Genomic DNA, 18,258 nt, shown 5'->3' with positions numbered 1-18,258 from the left:
TGGATTTTTTTTTCTCCCTAAATGATAAAAACCATCATTTAAAAACTGCATTTTGTGTTTACTTGTGTTATATTTGACTAATGGTTACATGTGTTTGATGATCAGAAACATTTTTTATGTGACAAACATGCAAAAGAATAAAAAATCAGGAATGGGGCAAATAGTTTTTCACACCACTGTATATATATATTTTTTTTTTCTGTTATTGGTTTGAATGGTTTATGCGTCTGTTATACTTGTGGGGTCGCTTTTACTAAAGTTTTAATACTGTTTACTCTGTAAAAATTTAATTTTTTTTGTGTTTTTGTTCTGTTTATTTTCTTATGCATATTACTTATTCATCATTAATCTTAAATCAGTATTCAAGTATATTAAATATTTGTAAATTACAGACGCGACCAGGCCTACGCACGTACTCATGTTTATTTTAGTTTTTCCTTGTTCACTTGAGATATTTGTAAAAAAAAACTTAATGTTGGCTTTTTATCTTCAGATGACGGTGGAAATGGGGACGTTAAGAAGTAAAAGGATAGCAGTCCTTCAAGGATTACAAGGCAAGGAGAGCATGCAATCATTTAAAATATTTTTAGGGATTTATTCATTGTAAACGGTTATTTAATCCTATTTTGAATTCCTGCTTTTTTCTTTTGTATCTTTTTGCTAGTTCAGTTCCTACATTATCATTTTTAATGTTGACACTCGGCAGCAGCAGCAGCATTTGTTAACGCTTCAGGTGTTGAATCTGGGTATATCAGCCAGATATACTACAATGTAAAGTAATAAAATAGGTTAGGATACCGTACAATTGTTTGCATACATTTTTTTCATTTGAAGCACAGGAAGATTTGAAGACATGCTTTTGGTCATATAGTTTACTGGACGTAGGATTTAAACCGACCACAGTGCACCAAATTTCAGTGCCACTTAACCCAGCTACACTCACTCTTGTGATACCATCTAGCTGTATGAACCCACTGCCAAATATCCCAGATTGTCTCCAACAGTTGAACAGTGTAAGAGCACAATTCAGGTTGTTCAAATTATGTTATAAAGAGAAATAGTGGAAAATATAACAGTTTAACATATAAGAGATGCACATTAAAAAGGTTTTTGTTTTTTAATTGTCAGAGGCAGGCGATCTGTGGTATAGAATAGATTAAGATGGAAAAAATGTTTTTGCCTTGAAAAAAAATAAGCTTGGAAGCTATCAGGACTGGGTAATATCATAAAAATGTACTGATAGTGCTCTGAAAGAGCAGATAAAAATCTCTGTATCCCAACAATAACATTGGTGCTATCTTTCTTAATAAACGTCTTCTCTGGTGTTAACATTCTTAGACCTACTTTATCCAATGTAGAGTTATAAGATGCTGAAATCTTTCCTTTCTGAAGACTTTATCCAACTCTGGGCAAAGTGGTTATATAGTATATCACAAGTCCCATTATTACACATGCACACATTTATACGTGGAATTGCCAGTCATCCTTTAATGTACAGCCCTGGAATATCATAGGATAACTGATGATACTGGTATAATGTGAGCACTGACTAATGTAGCTTCATAGTAGCCTAGCAGTTCAGTAATAGCCCTAAGTAGAGCTTGCTTCACACATGAAACTCTTCACTGACAGTAAGAGAGGGTAACTCCTCCAATGGGTACAAATGCCACAGTTGTGAAAATAAAGAAAAAGATTGGCAAAACAGACAAGAACAAAAGGCACAGACAGAATCACAAAACCAGAAAGTGCTCAAAATAACTAAGCTGATAAAAGTAAAAGCAAAATAGCAAATATTTCTAACAATAGATCAATGCAGTTGACATTCATGCCAGTCATGGCCCTACAAGAGTGATATTGCACATTGTCCTCATGACCCTGCCTCATCATCTTTTGTGGCCATGGCACTGTGTCTCTTTAAAGCAATAATCTTGGATCCATGCAGTAATGGGTAGTAACAAGCTATCAATAAAAACACAAATGACAGCACAAATTTTTCATCAATTGCCCTTAGCAAACTGTAAAACCTGATTGCATGTGTGTCCTCTTTTTGCATTTAATATAATTTAATTTTGCATTGCAGAAAACTATGATGGTCCAGAACCATTTTTAGAATGTAGAAATCAATTGGATGCTCCATTGGCAACTACACTACCATCCATGTTTTTGAGTCCTACAATTATGGATACCATTCCCACCTCCACAGAACATCTCCAGCAAAACCCCTGTGCATCATTGCTTTCCCCAGGTGCCACTCCTTCCTCCCTATGCAGTGATATATCTGGCGCTGCCTCAACTTCCCAACAACGTTATTTTAAGCAAGAGCCAGGCATAGAATCAAACAGTAATCTTCAAAACACAGCCGAGGTTCTGTCTGCTGTTTCCCTGCCAGTGAAAGGTACTGTATGCCATAAATTAACTTGTTAAAACAGAGCAATATTATAATCATTGTTGTTAAATACAACAGTTTATTTTCCCATTGAAGGTATTCCATTTATTTACATGTTCTGGTGGCATTTTGAGCAAACTCTAACTGACCATTCTGGAATTACCACCTACCTTAACACAAATGTCTTTGGTAATGTTCGAGGAAATTTCCCATAGACAACAAGCAGCCCTGGGATTTGAGCATAGGATCCATAAGGCAGCAGTGTTCATCACTGTGCCTCCATACTTAAATTTTTTAACAATTTATAATGTATTCTTCAATGTTTTGCAGAGTAATGTAATGCTACTGTGGACTGTTTGTTTTGTTTTCCTGACACACAATAAAAAAGCTGCATTTAAAATGTCAAGCTTCTTGTCCAGGTGTTAAATTAAGCATTTGCTGAAGCTGATTGACAGGTCCAGTGATCAGTACAGCTAAAATAAATGGACACATCTGCTCATTCACATTTGAGTTACCATGATCGACTTTTATTCCAATTCACAAATGTTTTGTATGTGTTTCTCTCTCTCTCACTCTCTATAGATAGTCCAGAAGTAAAAATCTCAGTATATCCAAAGATAGTTCATACTATGTCACTTGCTGGAAATGAAGTTGAATCTTTAGCATTGAACTTAGATTGGAACAAAAGGAGCCCAGTATCTACAAGTCCAGGTTGGGGTAAACCAAAAGATAATGTGGAGAAAATGCAGGATATACCTCTTCCAGTTAACACCAGTCCTTTTGCCAACCAAGAAAAAAACAACATCCAGCAGAAAAAAGATTTAAAGGATCTACCTAGGAAAAACTCTGATTTACAACTAGTACATACTGAATTTCCTTTGACTATAGAAAGCAAATCTGGAAAACGGATCAAGAAATTAAAAAAGAAAAAAGACCTTCATAAAGCCAATGAAAGACAAAATAACAGTGACACTGAACAGGATAGTGATATAAGTCGGCCCAAACGGAAAACTAAAGGAAAGAAAAATGTCAAAGACTCAAAAGTGAGTACATCCAGCTGCTTTGCTCAACTTCAGGAGGAGCCCAAGGTGACTCCTGGTTCAGAAATTGAACAACAGGGAAGCAGTGATAGTGATTCCTCCCTTGAAATGATAGAGCTCCCACCTGCAAAGCTTGAAGTAGTCGATTTGAACTCCTCTGGCTCTGGAGAGGACAACCCCAATAGTACGTTAAATAGCAACAAAGCATCTATTTCAGCTTCTGACAGCAGGGATGAAAACCAGAAGTTAGGCTGTGATGAAGTGAGTTCTACCAGCGAGCTAATGACCCCTAGTGTGGGCCTCACCAAAGCAGTGTAAGTAGAGATTAAAGCAATTATTTTTTTTATTGTGCAGATGGATAATTTTGGTATGCCCCTATTATTAATTAAGGAGTGTGGAAAGTATTTAAAAGCCCTTTTTCCCAACCAGCGTATATTTATTTCACTTTTAGGTTAAGTTGACTACGCAAACTTGCTTAATTAGGTCTCTTACGTATAGGTTTTGTTTTCAATATTCAAATATGAGAATTGGCTTAAAAATACAGCAACACTGAAATATAAAAAGATGGAAATTTAATAAACATGACTCATCTGGTTTTAGATTAGAAATATTAGATGTAGTTTAGCTATAAACCCGAAAAGGATTAGTCAGATTGTATCTTTTAATAATTTTAAGTTTGTAGGTTGTTGAAATTTTTTTCCAAATTTTAACATTTTGTTTTTGATGAGCATAACCTAGTTGTTTGTCTTTGTAATAGGGGAACTTATGAATCCTGAGTATTCATCACTTGACTGTAATTACTGATTTCATTTACATTTTGTCCTTTGTTTTGCTAAACCTCTCAATTTCTGGTACATATTTTATGTGGATGATGCCAAAACCCAAATGGCATGAAACATAACTTTATTTTAAGCCATCCTTAAATGAGTTAACATTAATTTCCTAGTTTGGCTACTTAAAGTTTCCAATGCAAGCTTTTGAGGCAGCGACGACCCCTTCATCAGGCAAGGTGTAACAAAGAAATTGAAAAATACTCTCGCTTATATTGGGACAGCAAAGTGATTTTTTTCTTCAGATAAAGAAAATCTGTTTAGTTAGCCAATAAAAGGTGTCATTTCACCCTACTTTCTCCTGTATCAATCTATGGCTTACACAGTACAACACTACTGCTACTTAAACTTTCATAATTGCTTTGTGCTGTCTTTGTCAAACAACATTGAGTTTTTTGTTTTTTGGTCGAGAATTCCATTTCTATGTTTAACAATCTGTATTATAGTTACATCCTTTAATTATCAGGCTTCATTTTCATGTAATTTTGGCAATTTAGTTAGAACTAATTAAAGTTGTTACACTCATCCTTACCAGTTTCCAAGAACTGCATTTAATGAGGTTTCCTTTGTACATATTCCAGAACATGAAAACTTTTGCTGGTATTGCAGTAGTCTCAATTAGAAGGTAATATTCTATATCAGGTTTTAAAAGATGTATTTCCCAAATTTTCCAGGGAAACGCAGAGCTCTGTGTCATCAGCTAAAGGATCAAAAAACTCATCTGGTGAGCATTTTTTTTCCCCTCTTCTCTAGTCAGTCTGAAATTGTTTAGTGTTTTAACTGAAGTTAATAAAATGGTATTTGCCCTGTCACTGTGCCTGCTTGTATATGTTTACAGCAAAATTGCCAGTGTTAAATAAATGTTTATGATATTATATTAAATCCTTATAAGTGTATATATGAATAGAAGTGTAAGCGTTAATTTACCACTTGATATTTGGTTATGCAGATTTACATTACTAGCTTTATTCCAGATGTCAAAGGAAAAAAAGAAATGGCCAAAAATAGTTCTGACTTAGTGCATCCCCTGTTCTTAGGTATAGTGTTAGCAGCTCCACCACAGCAGGCTGGCATTCGGTACTTAAATGGGTTTGAAAGTGTTTGAGTTCTAAATGTGTCCTGTAAGCTATTTGTGTATAAGCATTAACTTATAGAGCACTCAGTTCAAAAGTACCTCTGCCTTATTTTTCTTTGTAGCTCATATTGGTGTGCCTTAAATGCAGTTATTAGGATTTTTTTTTATAAATAAATATCTTCTGTTAGAAATTTAAAGGACCATTATATAATGTACTAAATGTTGTCCTTTTATTTCCAGAGGTTTCTTCTGAGCCTGGAGACGAAGATGAACCAACTGAAGGTTCATTTGAAGGGCACCAAGGTGCTGTGAATGCCATGCAGATACATAGTGGACTTCTTTACACCTGCTCCGGTGACAAAACTGCCCGTGTCTTTAACCTAATTGTGAGTGCCGTATACAACCTCTTATCAAAAATAGACAGAACTATTAGTTAACTGTGAAGTTTTTAAAAACTGGCCGGCTTAGGAGATGTTTTGTATCTGTCTAACACACCTTTCTCATTGAATGACTTCAGATGTCCTCATTTCAAACCATTCCTGTGTTAGGCATCATCAAAACAATTTTTTTTCTAACTTTAATAGAATAACTAATTTAGAAATCAAATTTTTAGCATTTTTTTCAATTATCTGCCCATTAGGATGGAGGACAAGTAATTCACAATTTTCAGTGTTTTTAGTATTTCTGTTTTTTTTTTTTTTTTGCTTTAGTATTTAAGAATAACAATTTTATAATTGAGGCCCACTGACCTTGAATCTATACTGTCACCAAAAGACTAAATGTCTATGCTGCAATTTCAAAAACAGCTTCAGTAATGTTACACTCTTGAAATGTTGTGTACAGTATACCTATATGGACCTTTTTGGTATGGGCAGAAGCTGCATCATACTTCTAAAACCAATGAGAAAAAAGTGAGTTGGTGCTCGACAAAGATTACTCTTTTATGATCACAGGATTAGATTGTGATGGCCTCTATCTGTCTATCTGCATGAAATAATTCCCAGTAAATTCCTTGTTTCCTTGTTACTACTCCCAAGTATCCACAAGCCCTTACTATAAAACCTATAGGTCTCTAATGAAAATGATTTTTTTTTTTTTTCTTCATCTGTCGTGCTTTTAGACTCGCAAGTGCATTGCTGTCTTTGAGGGACACAGCAGTAAAGTGAATTGTCTGTGTGTGGTACAAATATCACAAAGGCCTGTACAACTCTACACTGGCTCCAGTGACCACACGGTTCGCTGTTACAATGTTAAGGTAATGCTTGATTAATTTGTTTAGTTTCTGTAAAAGTATATATAATTGATAAGTGCATTTAATTATTTTGAGCATTAATGTAAAGAGTAGCATTTCTTTTAAAAGTGTTAGTAGTTTAATAAAAAAGATCACATGTATTTTTCCAAGTTTTGCTCATGCAAGAATATTGAAAACAGAACCTTTTCCTCCAGTACCTTTACAGGTTACTGCTGGTGGTCTAAGAGGGGCCCAGATGATGTTTTCAACATTGTGAGGTGGGAGAGATGAGCAGATTAAGGAAGACCATACTAAATGCAGGCTTTTGTTACTGCTACACTGATAGACTCTCCACTAGTTTGAGTTTCTGATAGTGCTTTCTGCCTAATCCTTGCTTTTCAGATAATCGGATGTATGTATGTTTGAGAAACAGATTCCTTACAGGTCCTTAGTTGGCTGTTTCCTTAAATGGTATATCCTAAATACCAATGTCATCTGCAACAGTGAAATGTAGAGGTTGAGATAGACAACAAATAAATAAACAAACAGAAATTAGATGTTTCTGGATGATTCTGGACTTTTGCTGATTTTTAATCTTTTCTTTTTATTTCCCAGTTTCAGATCAGTGCCTTTATGTCAACATCCCCGAGTCACTGTTGTAGAAAACTACATCCACTAGTGTACTTTTATCCTTTGTTGAAGTTTGGTGCCTGGATTTTCCACTTCTTTTTCTGTCGTGGTTAAATCCAGCTTGCTCTGTCAAGACAGTAATGGACAACCTCTATATGGAATTTACTGTTTTTGGCAATCTGTTACATTGGATTGTCTTAATTTCGCAAAACAACAATAGACTACATGTTTCTTGGGTAAACTGTTTTATTCTGGACATTTTTGGACACAGAATTGAACTTGAGGAATGCCAGTAACTTCCACATATATGAAAAATAAACTGTAGATCAGTCATTTTTTGCAGAAGCAGCAATTTTAAAATTAAATTAATGGTACCCTGATTAAAGAATATACATTTCTATCAAAAACATGAAAATGTCTGAGTGATTTCAAACTTTTGAACACTAGTGTATCTTTTTTGAAATTGCAGCACAATAGTCCACGCAATAGTATACTTAATTGCCAGAAAGCAGTGCCGTTCTGATAAGCAGCTGCTATTGTAATTGACACATATTGGCCAGTACTATTTTTTTCTTATCGCCAGATTCAACTGCTGTGATCTTGTCCATTGCTCACTTTTCTACATGAAACTTGTTAGAAAAAAGTAGTGGTAATTTAAAGTGAAGAGACTTCAAACATATGACTGGTCTCGGATGTAGTTCAATCTATGGTTCACTCTGCATTTAAGTGTTAGGTTGTCTCAAGTGAAAACCTGCAGCATTTGGGTGGCCCAGCCTTGTGCTAGAAGCTGTCTTGTAGGAAGCATGGTCGAATTATTTATGTACCTTTAGCATTAAGGCTCAACCCGTAGAGGTGAAGTTTTAATATTGCCACCAAAGTAGAGTTGGAATGGTAGCATTCAGTCATTAGTAACAATTGAGCACTTTCATCATAAATAAAAAAAATGCTTTATTAGAATAAACTTTTTTTTTTTTATATAACTGTTTTTAGACCAAGAAGTTCAGAGATGAATTTTGTCTGTTGGACAGAGTGCTATGCTTGCATAGTCGGTGGCGGATGCTTTTTGCAGGTCTGGCCAATGGAACCGTAGTAGCTTTCAATTTAAAGGTAATAATAATTTAAATGTGTTTAATATTATGCTTAATATTATTCTCTGTTGTAGTGCTTCTTTTTAATATAGTTAATATTACATAATTTTAACTGGCTGAAAAAAAAATGTACAATGAATTCAACTTAATGATGGTTGGTGGCAAAAGTGCAAAAAGTTCAATTGGTATGATAAAGAGTGACTATTGTATTTTTTTTTTTAAATATTGTGCAGTATTGGCCTATCTCCCATTCCATGTGTTTCAGTCACTGTAGCTTGGATGTTTCAAACTCTTGCACTCCACAGTACTCTCATTCCCTCTCATTCACACTACTGTGAAATAAATCAAACGTATTCTTGCTATGTATTATTCACAGTAGCATGCAGTGACATGGGAAAAACTAGACACATACTCTGCTACACTCTGTCTCTAATATTTACCAATGCACACAAATGAGAAAGAGTAATAGGTGTATTTTCTTAACACTCACTCAGTGTGGAGAAGCAGGTTACGGCTCTTATAGCAGTGCATGAGTTTTTAAGTAAAACAATATGGCTCAGGCCCCACTAGTGTGGGTGCATGTGGCTGCAAACCTGCGCTGCGTCAGGAGGTGCAAAGAGGTAATTGGCTAATCGTATGTGCATGTGAACACACAATCTGTTCAGTTGGTTTCCTCACCCATATTTGTGTGCTGATTTACTTATACGGACATGCAGGAAGTCATGCTCATGCATCTTCTTTAATCTCAGTCTCAGTTAAAGGCAGCCCATATCTGACCCTGAATTGGATTGAGTGGATTTTAAAATGCTATGTTATCTCAAAAAGTTGATCATCTGTGAGTGTAGGAATTCAGAGGATACATTTCTTTGTAAAGTACAAGAGTAATTTGCTAGCTTAGGAAGCTTTTATTAAGGTTTATTTTAAGCAAGTCCGGAATATGATTACAGAGAAGCTCAAATATAAAGGGTTATAAAAATCTACTTCAGAGCCCTTAACCCTGTTTCCATTAACCTTCTTGATGTGTATTTCGAAACTGCAAAACAGAAAAATGGTAATTGAAACATGTGAATTTTGAAAAAAAATCACAAAACTGCAATGGAAATACATTTTTCACACTTAGATCACATGACGTAAATTTTCAAATAACACGTTTAAATGTGATGTGGCGAATACAGCAGTATCATGAGCACTACCGGATGACCCAACACAAATGTACTTGATCATTAATCTGTCGTCAACAACTGCTGGAGAAAAATAGATGTCAAGCCTTTCCTGTTAAAATAATCCCAATACCCATCACTTGGTGCAGGAATAGGAATATGTGAGCCATCGATTGCACCATACAACTGAGGTATTTTGTGTACCTTGTAGTTGCCATGTGATAAATGCAGTGCCTCTTCCACATCAGGTAAAGTGATGTATTGCCTCAATAGTTTGGAGCATGTGGCCTGATACACCCCATATCCATACAGTACCTTTGAACAGTGGTTTTGCTGACATCAAAAGTTTCGGCAACAACCCTGTACTCTCCACAGGTAGCCCGTTTATGCGATGTGCGATGGCTATGTGCTTATCAGTCAGGACTAGTTTACTCATGTATGCCGCAGGGGCACAAGAGGGTCTATTGTACTGTATAATTCAATGATTGTTGAGCAGCTAATTCTAAAATTTTGTACCCACAACGCTTCAGTAAAACTACTTTGGTCGATTTCAGACGCATCCTTAATATGTGGCCTAGGCCAAGTATCAGGAGTTTACTTTCCTTTTACTTTCCTGTTTACTACCTTTATTGTATTCACTTGCTTTCATCACCTAAAATTAAAAACAGATACGGCAATTGCAGATGCAATTGAAATAACAGAACCAACATGCATCATGTTGATTGCCATTTTTAATTTCAGGTGATTAAACAAACTTTATTCGCATAAAACCACTCAGTGGAAACACGGACAATTCATATTTGTGTTTTGTTGACTTTTCAGAAGTATTGCGTCTATTTTACGCATAACTACAATAGAAACGTAGCTATTGAATAAAGCTGAAGTGTGATTGTGCGGGTTGGCTCCATGCTTCCAGGTCCTTCCGGGAGCCTTGTAAACCTGCCACTGCTGATAACATACCTAAGGGATGAGCCTAGCAAATGAGGACACTCACACAAAGGAAGGGCTAGGTGCACAAGTGTGTCATTGCTTTTATTAAAACAATCAAAACAGTGTTTAAAACAAAGTACAGTACTCAAGCTGTAATAAAGAATTCCATAAAAACAAGTTATCTGTGGAAGTTAAAATGCAAATAAATATGTCCATAAAAATGAGGTTAAAACCTTGCAGGAAATTTCTGTTTAAAGTCCCAGTCCTTGACTTCTGTTTAAAATCCCAGTCCATGTTGCAAACCTTTAAACATGTCTCCTTAGCTTAACCCTAAATGGGTCATTGAAGCCAAGGAGGTGCCTAATTGGCAGTTCAGCCGACCTACTGCACTCTGCTCCTAGGCTCAAGCCCCTGATGCCGTCTGTGGCCCCAGCAGTGCACCATGCCGAGCCTCTGACTCCTATTGCCAGGCTCGCGACCCCGCAGTCTATGGCTTCACCTGCAGGAAACCTACCCCTGCAGCTCCCACTGCCTTTCTTCCCGGCCTTACATGGAGTCTTTCCAACCGAGCAGAACCTCATTCACTCCAGCTCCTGAATCACACAACTGAAGTGGCCTCCTTCAGCCCCTGAGTGTCAGCTGCATGCTCTCCCTAGGGACTTTCTCCTGGCTGCCTGCCTTCTCGCTCTCATTCACACACCCTGGCTCACTCTACCTCCTGCCTTCACTGTCCTTCTTTTAACCTCCTTTATTTTCTTTTCCTTCCGATCAGTATTTGCGTAGGTACAACAGAGTACATGTGTACTTTGTGAGCATGCCCATGTCGATCAAACGGAGGAAGCTCTGCAGTTTACTTGTGACTATGCTGTAGGAAGATAAGTAAATAAATCAAGGTAAATAACATTCGATCTGGCTTTTATATAAGTAACACACATGGTTTTCATATAAAGACCATCACAAAACATAACCACAAACAGAACTTTGCACGATACCTTGGTGAACAGTGTAAGCCGTGCTGTTTCGTTGAAGGACAGGTGTGGGGAAGACTGACTGGCAGGATGATGCCTGACCTGTTGCTGCATCCAAACGGTGCCATCTTTCACCTTTACGCCTGGTGCAGAGTTGTTCTTATATGTGAGTGGACATTTCTTGCGGGGAGAGCTTCTGTTCTGTTACTCTGATTTAGAACCCTCGTCTGAGTTCACCTCAGTTATAGCACGTCTTTATTTGAAAATTTGGGTGAGCATGAATGTGACTGAGAGAATAAAACCGAATAAAAATAAATAAACGCTAACCTTTACAAGTACCTTACATTTACACCAGCTGTTACAGACTCAAATCAAATGTATGTTTTTATTCTATAATAGTAAGAATAAGAGCAGTTCACTTCTGAAAACGGAGATCGAATTGATTACCAGTGAGCAGTTCTTACCGTTGCGCCACCAAAGCGTTTGTGTTAAGGGCATGTCAATGTCGCACCCTAACACAAGTTCTTTTTCTGCAGTTATATTCCTGAATAAAAGTACACTTGTTTTGTTATACTTGTACCTTTTGTAAAGTGTTTCTTTGATATTTGGACTTCAGGCTTCACACATTATACACTTCATGTCTACATTTTGTCAATTATTTTTAAAACATGAAAATCGTTTTCGTTTTAACAATGCGTTTACATAGATAGCTGTAGACACAGAACAGACATGAAATGCATGTATTCCAAATAATGATATATTATTTACCCGATATAACTTCCGGCAACTCGCACTCCGGTAAACAGACTTGAGCTGAGAGAACTTTCTGCGTTGGTGGGGTGATGGGATATTTACAACACAAAAGGCGCTGATGGAGAGGTGCGAACGGATTTAAGGTGGGCTGGGATTACAAGTTTTTTCATAGGCTTTGGTAATTCTAGGGTTAAATGTTACCTAAAATTAACAAAATGGCTTGTGCATTCCAGAGAAGTATGATCTAGAAGAGGTGTAATAATTTAAGAACATGGTAAAATTAAAGTGTTTCTTTGAGTGGAGGTTTTGGTACTTCTTGCCAGTTAAATTATTGTGTGCCTTGATTATATTAAACTTGAACTCATTATTTAAACTGTTATTTTCATTTAGTCAAACAAGCAGATGGATGTATTTGAGTGCCACGCACCTCGGGCTGTGAGCTGCATATCCTCAGCTCAGGAAGGAGCTCGTAAACTTCTGCTAGTGGGATCTTATGACAGTACCATCAGTGTTCGAGACGCTAATAGTGGCTTACTGCTGCGTACCTTGGAGGGGCATACGAAGACTGTTCTCTGCATGAAGGTAATTTCATACTCTGAAAAAGAAGCCTGTAATGAAGAATATGAAACATATTCTTGGCCGTTGTGAGGATCTCTACACTTATGTAGTTTACCTTGTATGTTAACTCTCAAACAATAAACTATCAAAAGTTTGAGGTGGATGCTTTGCTTAGCTTTTGCTGAGTTTACATGGAAATTCTTTTCACAGCAGTGTCTTCTTGGTGAGAGGTAGTTTTCAATTCTTGATTATTAAAATATCATTGCTCAGAGAGGGATACATACACTTTAAAAAGTTTTTTCTTAATTCTGTAATTTTGTGCTTTTTTAACTATCTGTGACTTTCTTATTTAGTTGACAAAATTTTGCACCAGTGATTCTTACAGAGGTAATAACTTTTACCCAGCAGAAATACCTGTGATTTGTATTCTGCAGTCAGAGATTATAAGGAAAACAATTATAATCATTTAAAGAAACTTATTTTACTTATGAAAACTTAAGCTGCCAGTGCACAAGTATTTTTGAAAACCTCTGCAAACAGCATTTTACTTTTTAACTTTAAAACATCTACAAACAAATGTTCAGATTGTCTTAATTTTTATCAATTTTGATTATCCATCCATCCATTATCCAACCCGCTATATCCTAACACAGGGTCATGGGGGTCTGCTGGAGCCAATCCCAGCCAACACCAGGTGCAAGGCAGGAACAAACCCCGGGCAGGGCGTGCACACACCAAGCACACACTAGGGACAATTTAGAATCGGCAAAGCACCTAACCTGCATGTTTTTGGACTATGGGAGGAAACTGGAGTACCTGGAGGAAACCCATGCAGACACGGGGAGAACATGCAAACTCCACGAAAGGAGGACTCGGGAAGCGATCCCGGTTCTCCTAACTGAGAGGCAAATTTTGATTATGGTTTTTGCAATAAAGAATATAGGTTAAAGCAAGATTTTTTAGTATCAAGTTTGAATCTTTTAATACTTTTAAAGGATACCTGTTTATTCCACAAGGTTCACACAGCCCAAAGTAGTATATGAAACAGTGCTTAATTGTGCAATAAAGTGTGTTATTGTCTATGACAGTATATCAGCAGATTTTGAACAAACCTTGCAAAGCACTGCAAAACAAATTGTTGGAATCGGCATGTTTGAACATTATTGGCTATTACACTTCTTTCTATGATAAAAAAAGAAGAATGCCTTGGAAGGACAAACAGTATTAAAGCCTTCAGTTTCTCATACTGACAATGGAATGGGTGTTTCTTGGGTATAGTAATTCTGTGTGCCCCAACATGTTAGCATCAGTACAATCATGATACATTTTTCAACATGTTATTCATTAAAAATGGGTTTGAGATGTCAAAGTGCTGACATGTAAAAACAAAAAACTGGGGGTTTCCAAACATATATACCACTTCTCTGTTTGTGGCTTGCACCTTTTGAAATCTGCATGTTTAGAGCAAATCAGATTCACTTTTAGCCACCAGTCCTGAATGTGTAGGAATTTAACATGGTAGCTTTGGTGCTGCTTATAGCATTAAACAACATCACATACAAATTACATAAATTAAGCCACATACATTATAAACAGTTGAAGAATAGTACAGTTATAAAGGAGATCTACAAATGATGTGCAATACAATACAATTTATTTTTGTAAAGCCCAAAATCACACAAGAAGTGCTGCAATGGGCTTTAACAGGCCCTGCCTCTTGACAGCCCCCCAGCCTTGACTCTGTAAGAAGACAGGAAAAACTCCCAAAAAAACCCTTGTAAGGAAAAAATGGAAGAAACCTTGGGAAAGGCAGTTCAAAAAGAGGCTCTTTTCCAGGTAGGTTGGGCATGTCATGGGTGTCAAAAAGAAGGGGGGTCAATACAATACAAATGATTTGCAAGAGCGGGTATAATTGTATAGTGCATATGTACATTCTTGTACATATACTGTACATACACCCACCTTAATACAGTATTTTAGAGAACACACAGGTAAGTGAGGAAGACAAGTTAAATTACTGGTTTGCGAGGGCTATGGCCCTGGGAAATAACCTGTTTAGAAGTATATTAGTTGTTAGCTTTAAGTAACCTAAAGTGTTTACCAGAAGGGAGTTTTTGGAACAAGTGATTCTTAGTGATACGAGTCCTTGGTTTTGACACATTTAGTTACATTGGATGAATACAGGTATGCAATAGAAGGAAGAGCACAGCCAATTATTTTCTCAGGCGGACCACACAACACACTATAATTAATTTTTGGAGTGGACTGTTGCTGAGCCTAACTAGACAACAATGGATAATGTGAACACACTTTCAATTATGGCTTTTTGAAATCGTACTAGGATTGGCTAGGAACCTTCACAGTGATGGGAGTTTTGTTAATGTCCCAGTTTAGAGCGTTTGTGATTGTTGTGCACATACATTTGCAGGATTCTATAATAGTGTGACTGCATCATTCATTTCTAGTGGGAGAGGTTGTTACTGCTGTTTACCATTTCCACTGCCTTGGTAGTGTTAAACACCAAGCTGTTGGTAGCACACCAAGACATAAGACAAGTCCCCTCCTTTCTGTTAGCTGTTTCATTACCATTAGTAATAAGCCCAATAATGATGGTGTCATCAGCAAACTCATCCTACTTTTCTGGTCAACAAATTGCATCTTACTCCTGCAGTGTCAGTTGATGTTAATCTTTGCTATTCAGAGGACATGACTGCAAAGATTTATAACCAAGCAAAGGGTATATTACCAGATCTCTATAGCCAACCAGAAGATCATTTACAATCCAGTAAACCAAATATTGGCACTAGAAATTAATTTGTTGGCAGTGTTAAGATGTATAAATGATCAAAGTATTTGTTTCCTGAAAGCAAGTTCTTGTTTGTAGTAGATAAAATGTGTGTATAACTTATTGTAATCTTGCAATTTCTACCTTTTTTTTTTTTTTTTTACTAGCAAAGGCACTGGACTATGCAAATACATGCAGCAAAGAGACTCCTCTGTTTCTAACTCATGCTTTTCTCTTCACTTTAGTATAGTACCCTTCATTGAGTACAGGCTCAGAACATTTTAACAAGTTTACAGGTAAAATGCAGTTGCCAGTTTATAAATGATTACCTTGACAATTAAATTTTACTTTTTAGAGCTGAAGCACATCAGCAGAAATTTTTATCTTTAGTGAAATGTCACTTTATTTTATTGGTTTTTGTTTTTCTTTTATAGGCGATTTATATCAGTTATTCTTTTTCCGGAAACTCTATTTCACTTTACTTCCTTTTATTTTGGTTTTATTTATAAGGGAACACAATTTTATCTTTTTATTTTGCAATTATGAAAAGTTGGCAAAAGATAGTTCAGGTACACATCAGACCCTTGTAACGTTTGATTTTATTAAGGGGGATTTTTAACTTTACTTTTCCAATTAAAAAAAAAAAATGTTTTTGTATATTTTTCATTTTTCTTGATAATTTCATGTTATATTGTATAGTACTGTCATAACTGGCATGAATGGAAAACTAAATTTGTGCCTAATCAGATGAGATGAAGCATTTGGTGATAGGGGGAAACGCTACAAACAAACACCAGATGGTTAATTGATGTTGCTTTAATTGTATAATGCTGGATTCACTGTGTTTGTATTCATTGTCTGTTTCTGGTATCTTACCACTGTCAACTAGTCTTTGTGGAAATGTAAAAGTAAGAATTTCATTTTACTTTATAAACATGCAAGTTAATTTAAACATGAACATAATTTCCTTGCTTTTTTTCTTGTTAGCGTTTAGCCTTGCTCAGCATCAATTGCATATACTTCACTTTTTTAAATGAGCAAGGTCAAAACAGAGCTATTCTCCACTAGCTAATATCTGTCAGTCAGTCATCATCCAGCCCACCGCAGTAGCTAATATCATATTATTTTAAATTATTTTCTCTCAGGTATTAATCTTACTGCCAAACTTCATTTAATTTAAATAACTTCAATTGATGTATATAAGGCAAATAGTGTTAAGAACAAAACTTATCATTCCTGTTATCTTTCGTTTTGAGTACTCTAAAATACTTTGTCCTTTAGCAGAGATGTTGTCTTTAGTTTTGTAACCCTTAAGATCCTAGCATGTTGTAAGGGTCAGCTTCCCTTATTCTAGAAGTAATACTTATTTGCTCGTTTGTGTCAATCACATGCTTCCTAAGTTTTATTTTCATAGTCAAGTGACACTCATAACTTAAATAGCATGTGTCAACGTTTTAGCTTTGGTACATGAAAATAAGCCATCCCTGTCCCTTTGAAGTTAGCTGTTTGTATGTAAACGACATGGAAGACAGAAGCTGATCATCTGAGATAAGTGTTTAGCTCTTCTCTATGTTTATAGTATATTTTATCATTGCAAGTCGTCTTCTGCTTCCTGTCTTTTTATTGCTAGCTGACCTCCTGAACACTCACTTGAATGATTTTTGTTTCTAATACATCTACAACAGAAAAATCGAAGGCAAAGTTTACTTTTGAAAAATGTAAACTATTACTAATTAAATGTAATATTTTTTTTTTTTTTCCCCACAGGTGGTGAATGATCTGGTGTTCAGTGGCTCCAGTGATCAGTCTGTACACGCTCACAACATCCATGTAAGAAAAATAAAATTTAAACTGAGTTAAATAACTCCAACCTGGACCAGACTCTTGCAGGTTGCACATTTAATACTGTAGAAAAATAATTTGTTCAGGGTATTACGGGTAAATAAATTGTAGTGTATTTCTGCTTGAAATTGAAATATTGTCTTATGTCTGAAAATGGGGATAAATTGTTGAATTATGCATATAGAAAACTCTATATCCTGAGTAAGTGACGCGTACATTCGTGAAGTATGGTCTCCCACCAAGGCTTGCTTCTCCTAACATCTTCAGATCAACGTATTAGCTGCCAGTCTTTCTCACAATATAACAATACTAAGGATAGTTGTAGATGTTTGAGGAAGAAAAAGAATTGGGAACATTTTGACCAGTGGAAAGTCAACAGAACAAATTAGAGCTAACAGTGTGGGATAACAGGAAATTAAGAATTAGCTAGAAGAAGCAGAAGTAAAATACATATTATTTAAAAGGGGTTTCTTCACTGTAATAATACTGCCTCAGCACTGCACTGTTGTTTTCTTTGCAACAGACAGGTGAACTAGTGCGAATCTACAAGGGCCACAGCCATGCAGTCACGGTGGTCAATGTTCTTGGAAAGGTGATGGTAACTGCCTGCTTGGATAAACTAGTTCGTGTCTATGAACTACAGGTATGATATGCAGCATTCTATCAAAAGTAAACAGTGACATTGAAACAATTAGCTGATTGCCTTCTGCAATAAGTTAGTATTTAGTTCTCTGACTTAATTGTTTAATTCTTTTATTTCAGTCCCATGACCGCTTGCAGATTTATGGAGGACATAATGATATGGTCATGTGCATGACAGTTCATAAGAGCATGGTGAGTTTTACCAAAAATTTTGTTTCTCTCAGTTTTTTTGTTGTGTACATGTCTTTTCCAATTTAATATTCTGTTCTGTATAAAGAAGCTTCTATTTTCTGTGTTTATTACATGTTTAGTGTCTATTACAAGTATTCACCCTCATTTT

At 36.1% G+C, this 18,258-nt stretch overlaps 1 protein-coding gene across 2 annotated transcripts in view; it reads left to right on the top strand.

The window, feature by feature from the left end:
• LOC120518592 (zinc finger protein 106-like) overlaps positions 1 to 18,258 on the top strand; it is a 73,333-nt gene that overhangs the window by 47,316 nt on the left and 7,759 nt on the right. The window contains exons 10-20 of one of the 2 annotated variants that reach the window (XM_039741464.1): positions 494 to 554; positions 2,081 to 2,395; positions 2,969 to 3,740; positions 4,931 to 4,980; positions 5,572 to 5,717; positions 6,452 to 6,586; positions 8,183 to 8,299; positions 12,482 to 12,673; positions 17,202 to 17,264; positions 17,800 to 17,919; positions 18,039 to 18,110. In XM_039741464.1, the coding sequence (XP_039597398.1) occupies positions 494 to 554; positions 2,081 to 2,395; positions 2,969 to 3,740; positions 4,931 to 4,980; positions 5,572 to 5,717; positions 6,452 to 6,586; positions 8,183 to 8,299; positions 12,482 to 12,673; positions 17,202 to 17,264; positions 17,800 to 17,919; positions 18,039 to 18,110 (2,043 nt within the window). The remainder of the gene's footprint in view (positions 1 to 493; positions 555 to 2,080; positions 2,396 to 2,968; positions 3,741 to 4,930; positions 4,981 to 5,571; positions 5,718 to 6,451; positions 6,587 to 8,182; positions 8,300 to 12,481; positions 12,674 to 17,201; positions 17,265 to 17,799; positions 17,920 to 18,038; positions 18,111 to 18,258) is intronic. The other variant, XM_039741465.1, reaches the window with a different exon arrangement.

The sequence above is a fragment of the Polypterus senegalus genome, chromosome 18 (genome assembly GCF_016835505.1).
Source record: "Polypterus senegalus isolate Bchr_013 chromosome 18, ASM1683550v1, whole genome shotgun sequence".
In the NCBI taxonomy this organism is placed as follows: domain Eukaryota; kingdom Metazoa; phylum Chordata; class Cladistia; order Polypteriformes; family Polypteridae; genus Polypterus; species Polypterus senegalus.
The sequence above is the reverse complement of the archived record's forward strand: the minus strand, read 5'-3'. Positions and strand labels throughout refer to the sequence as shown.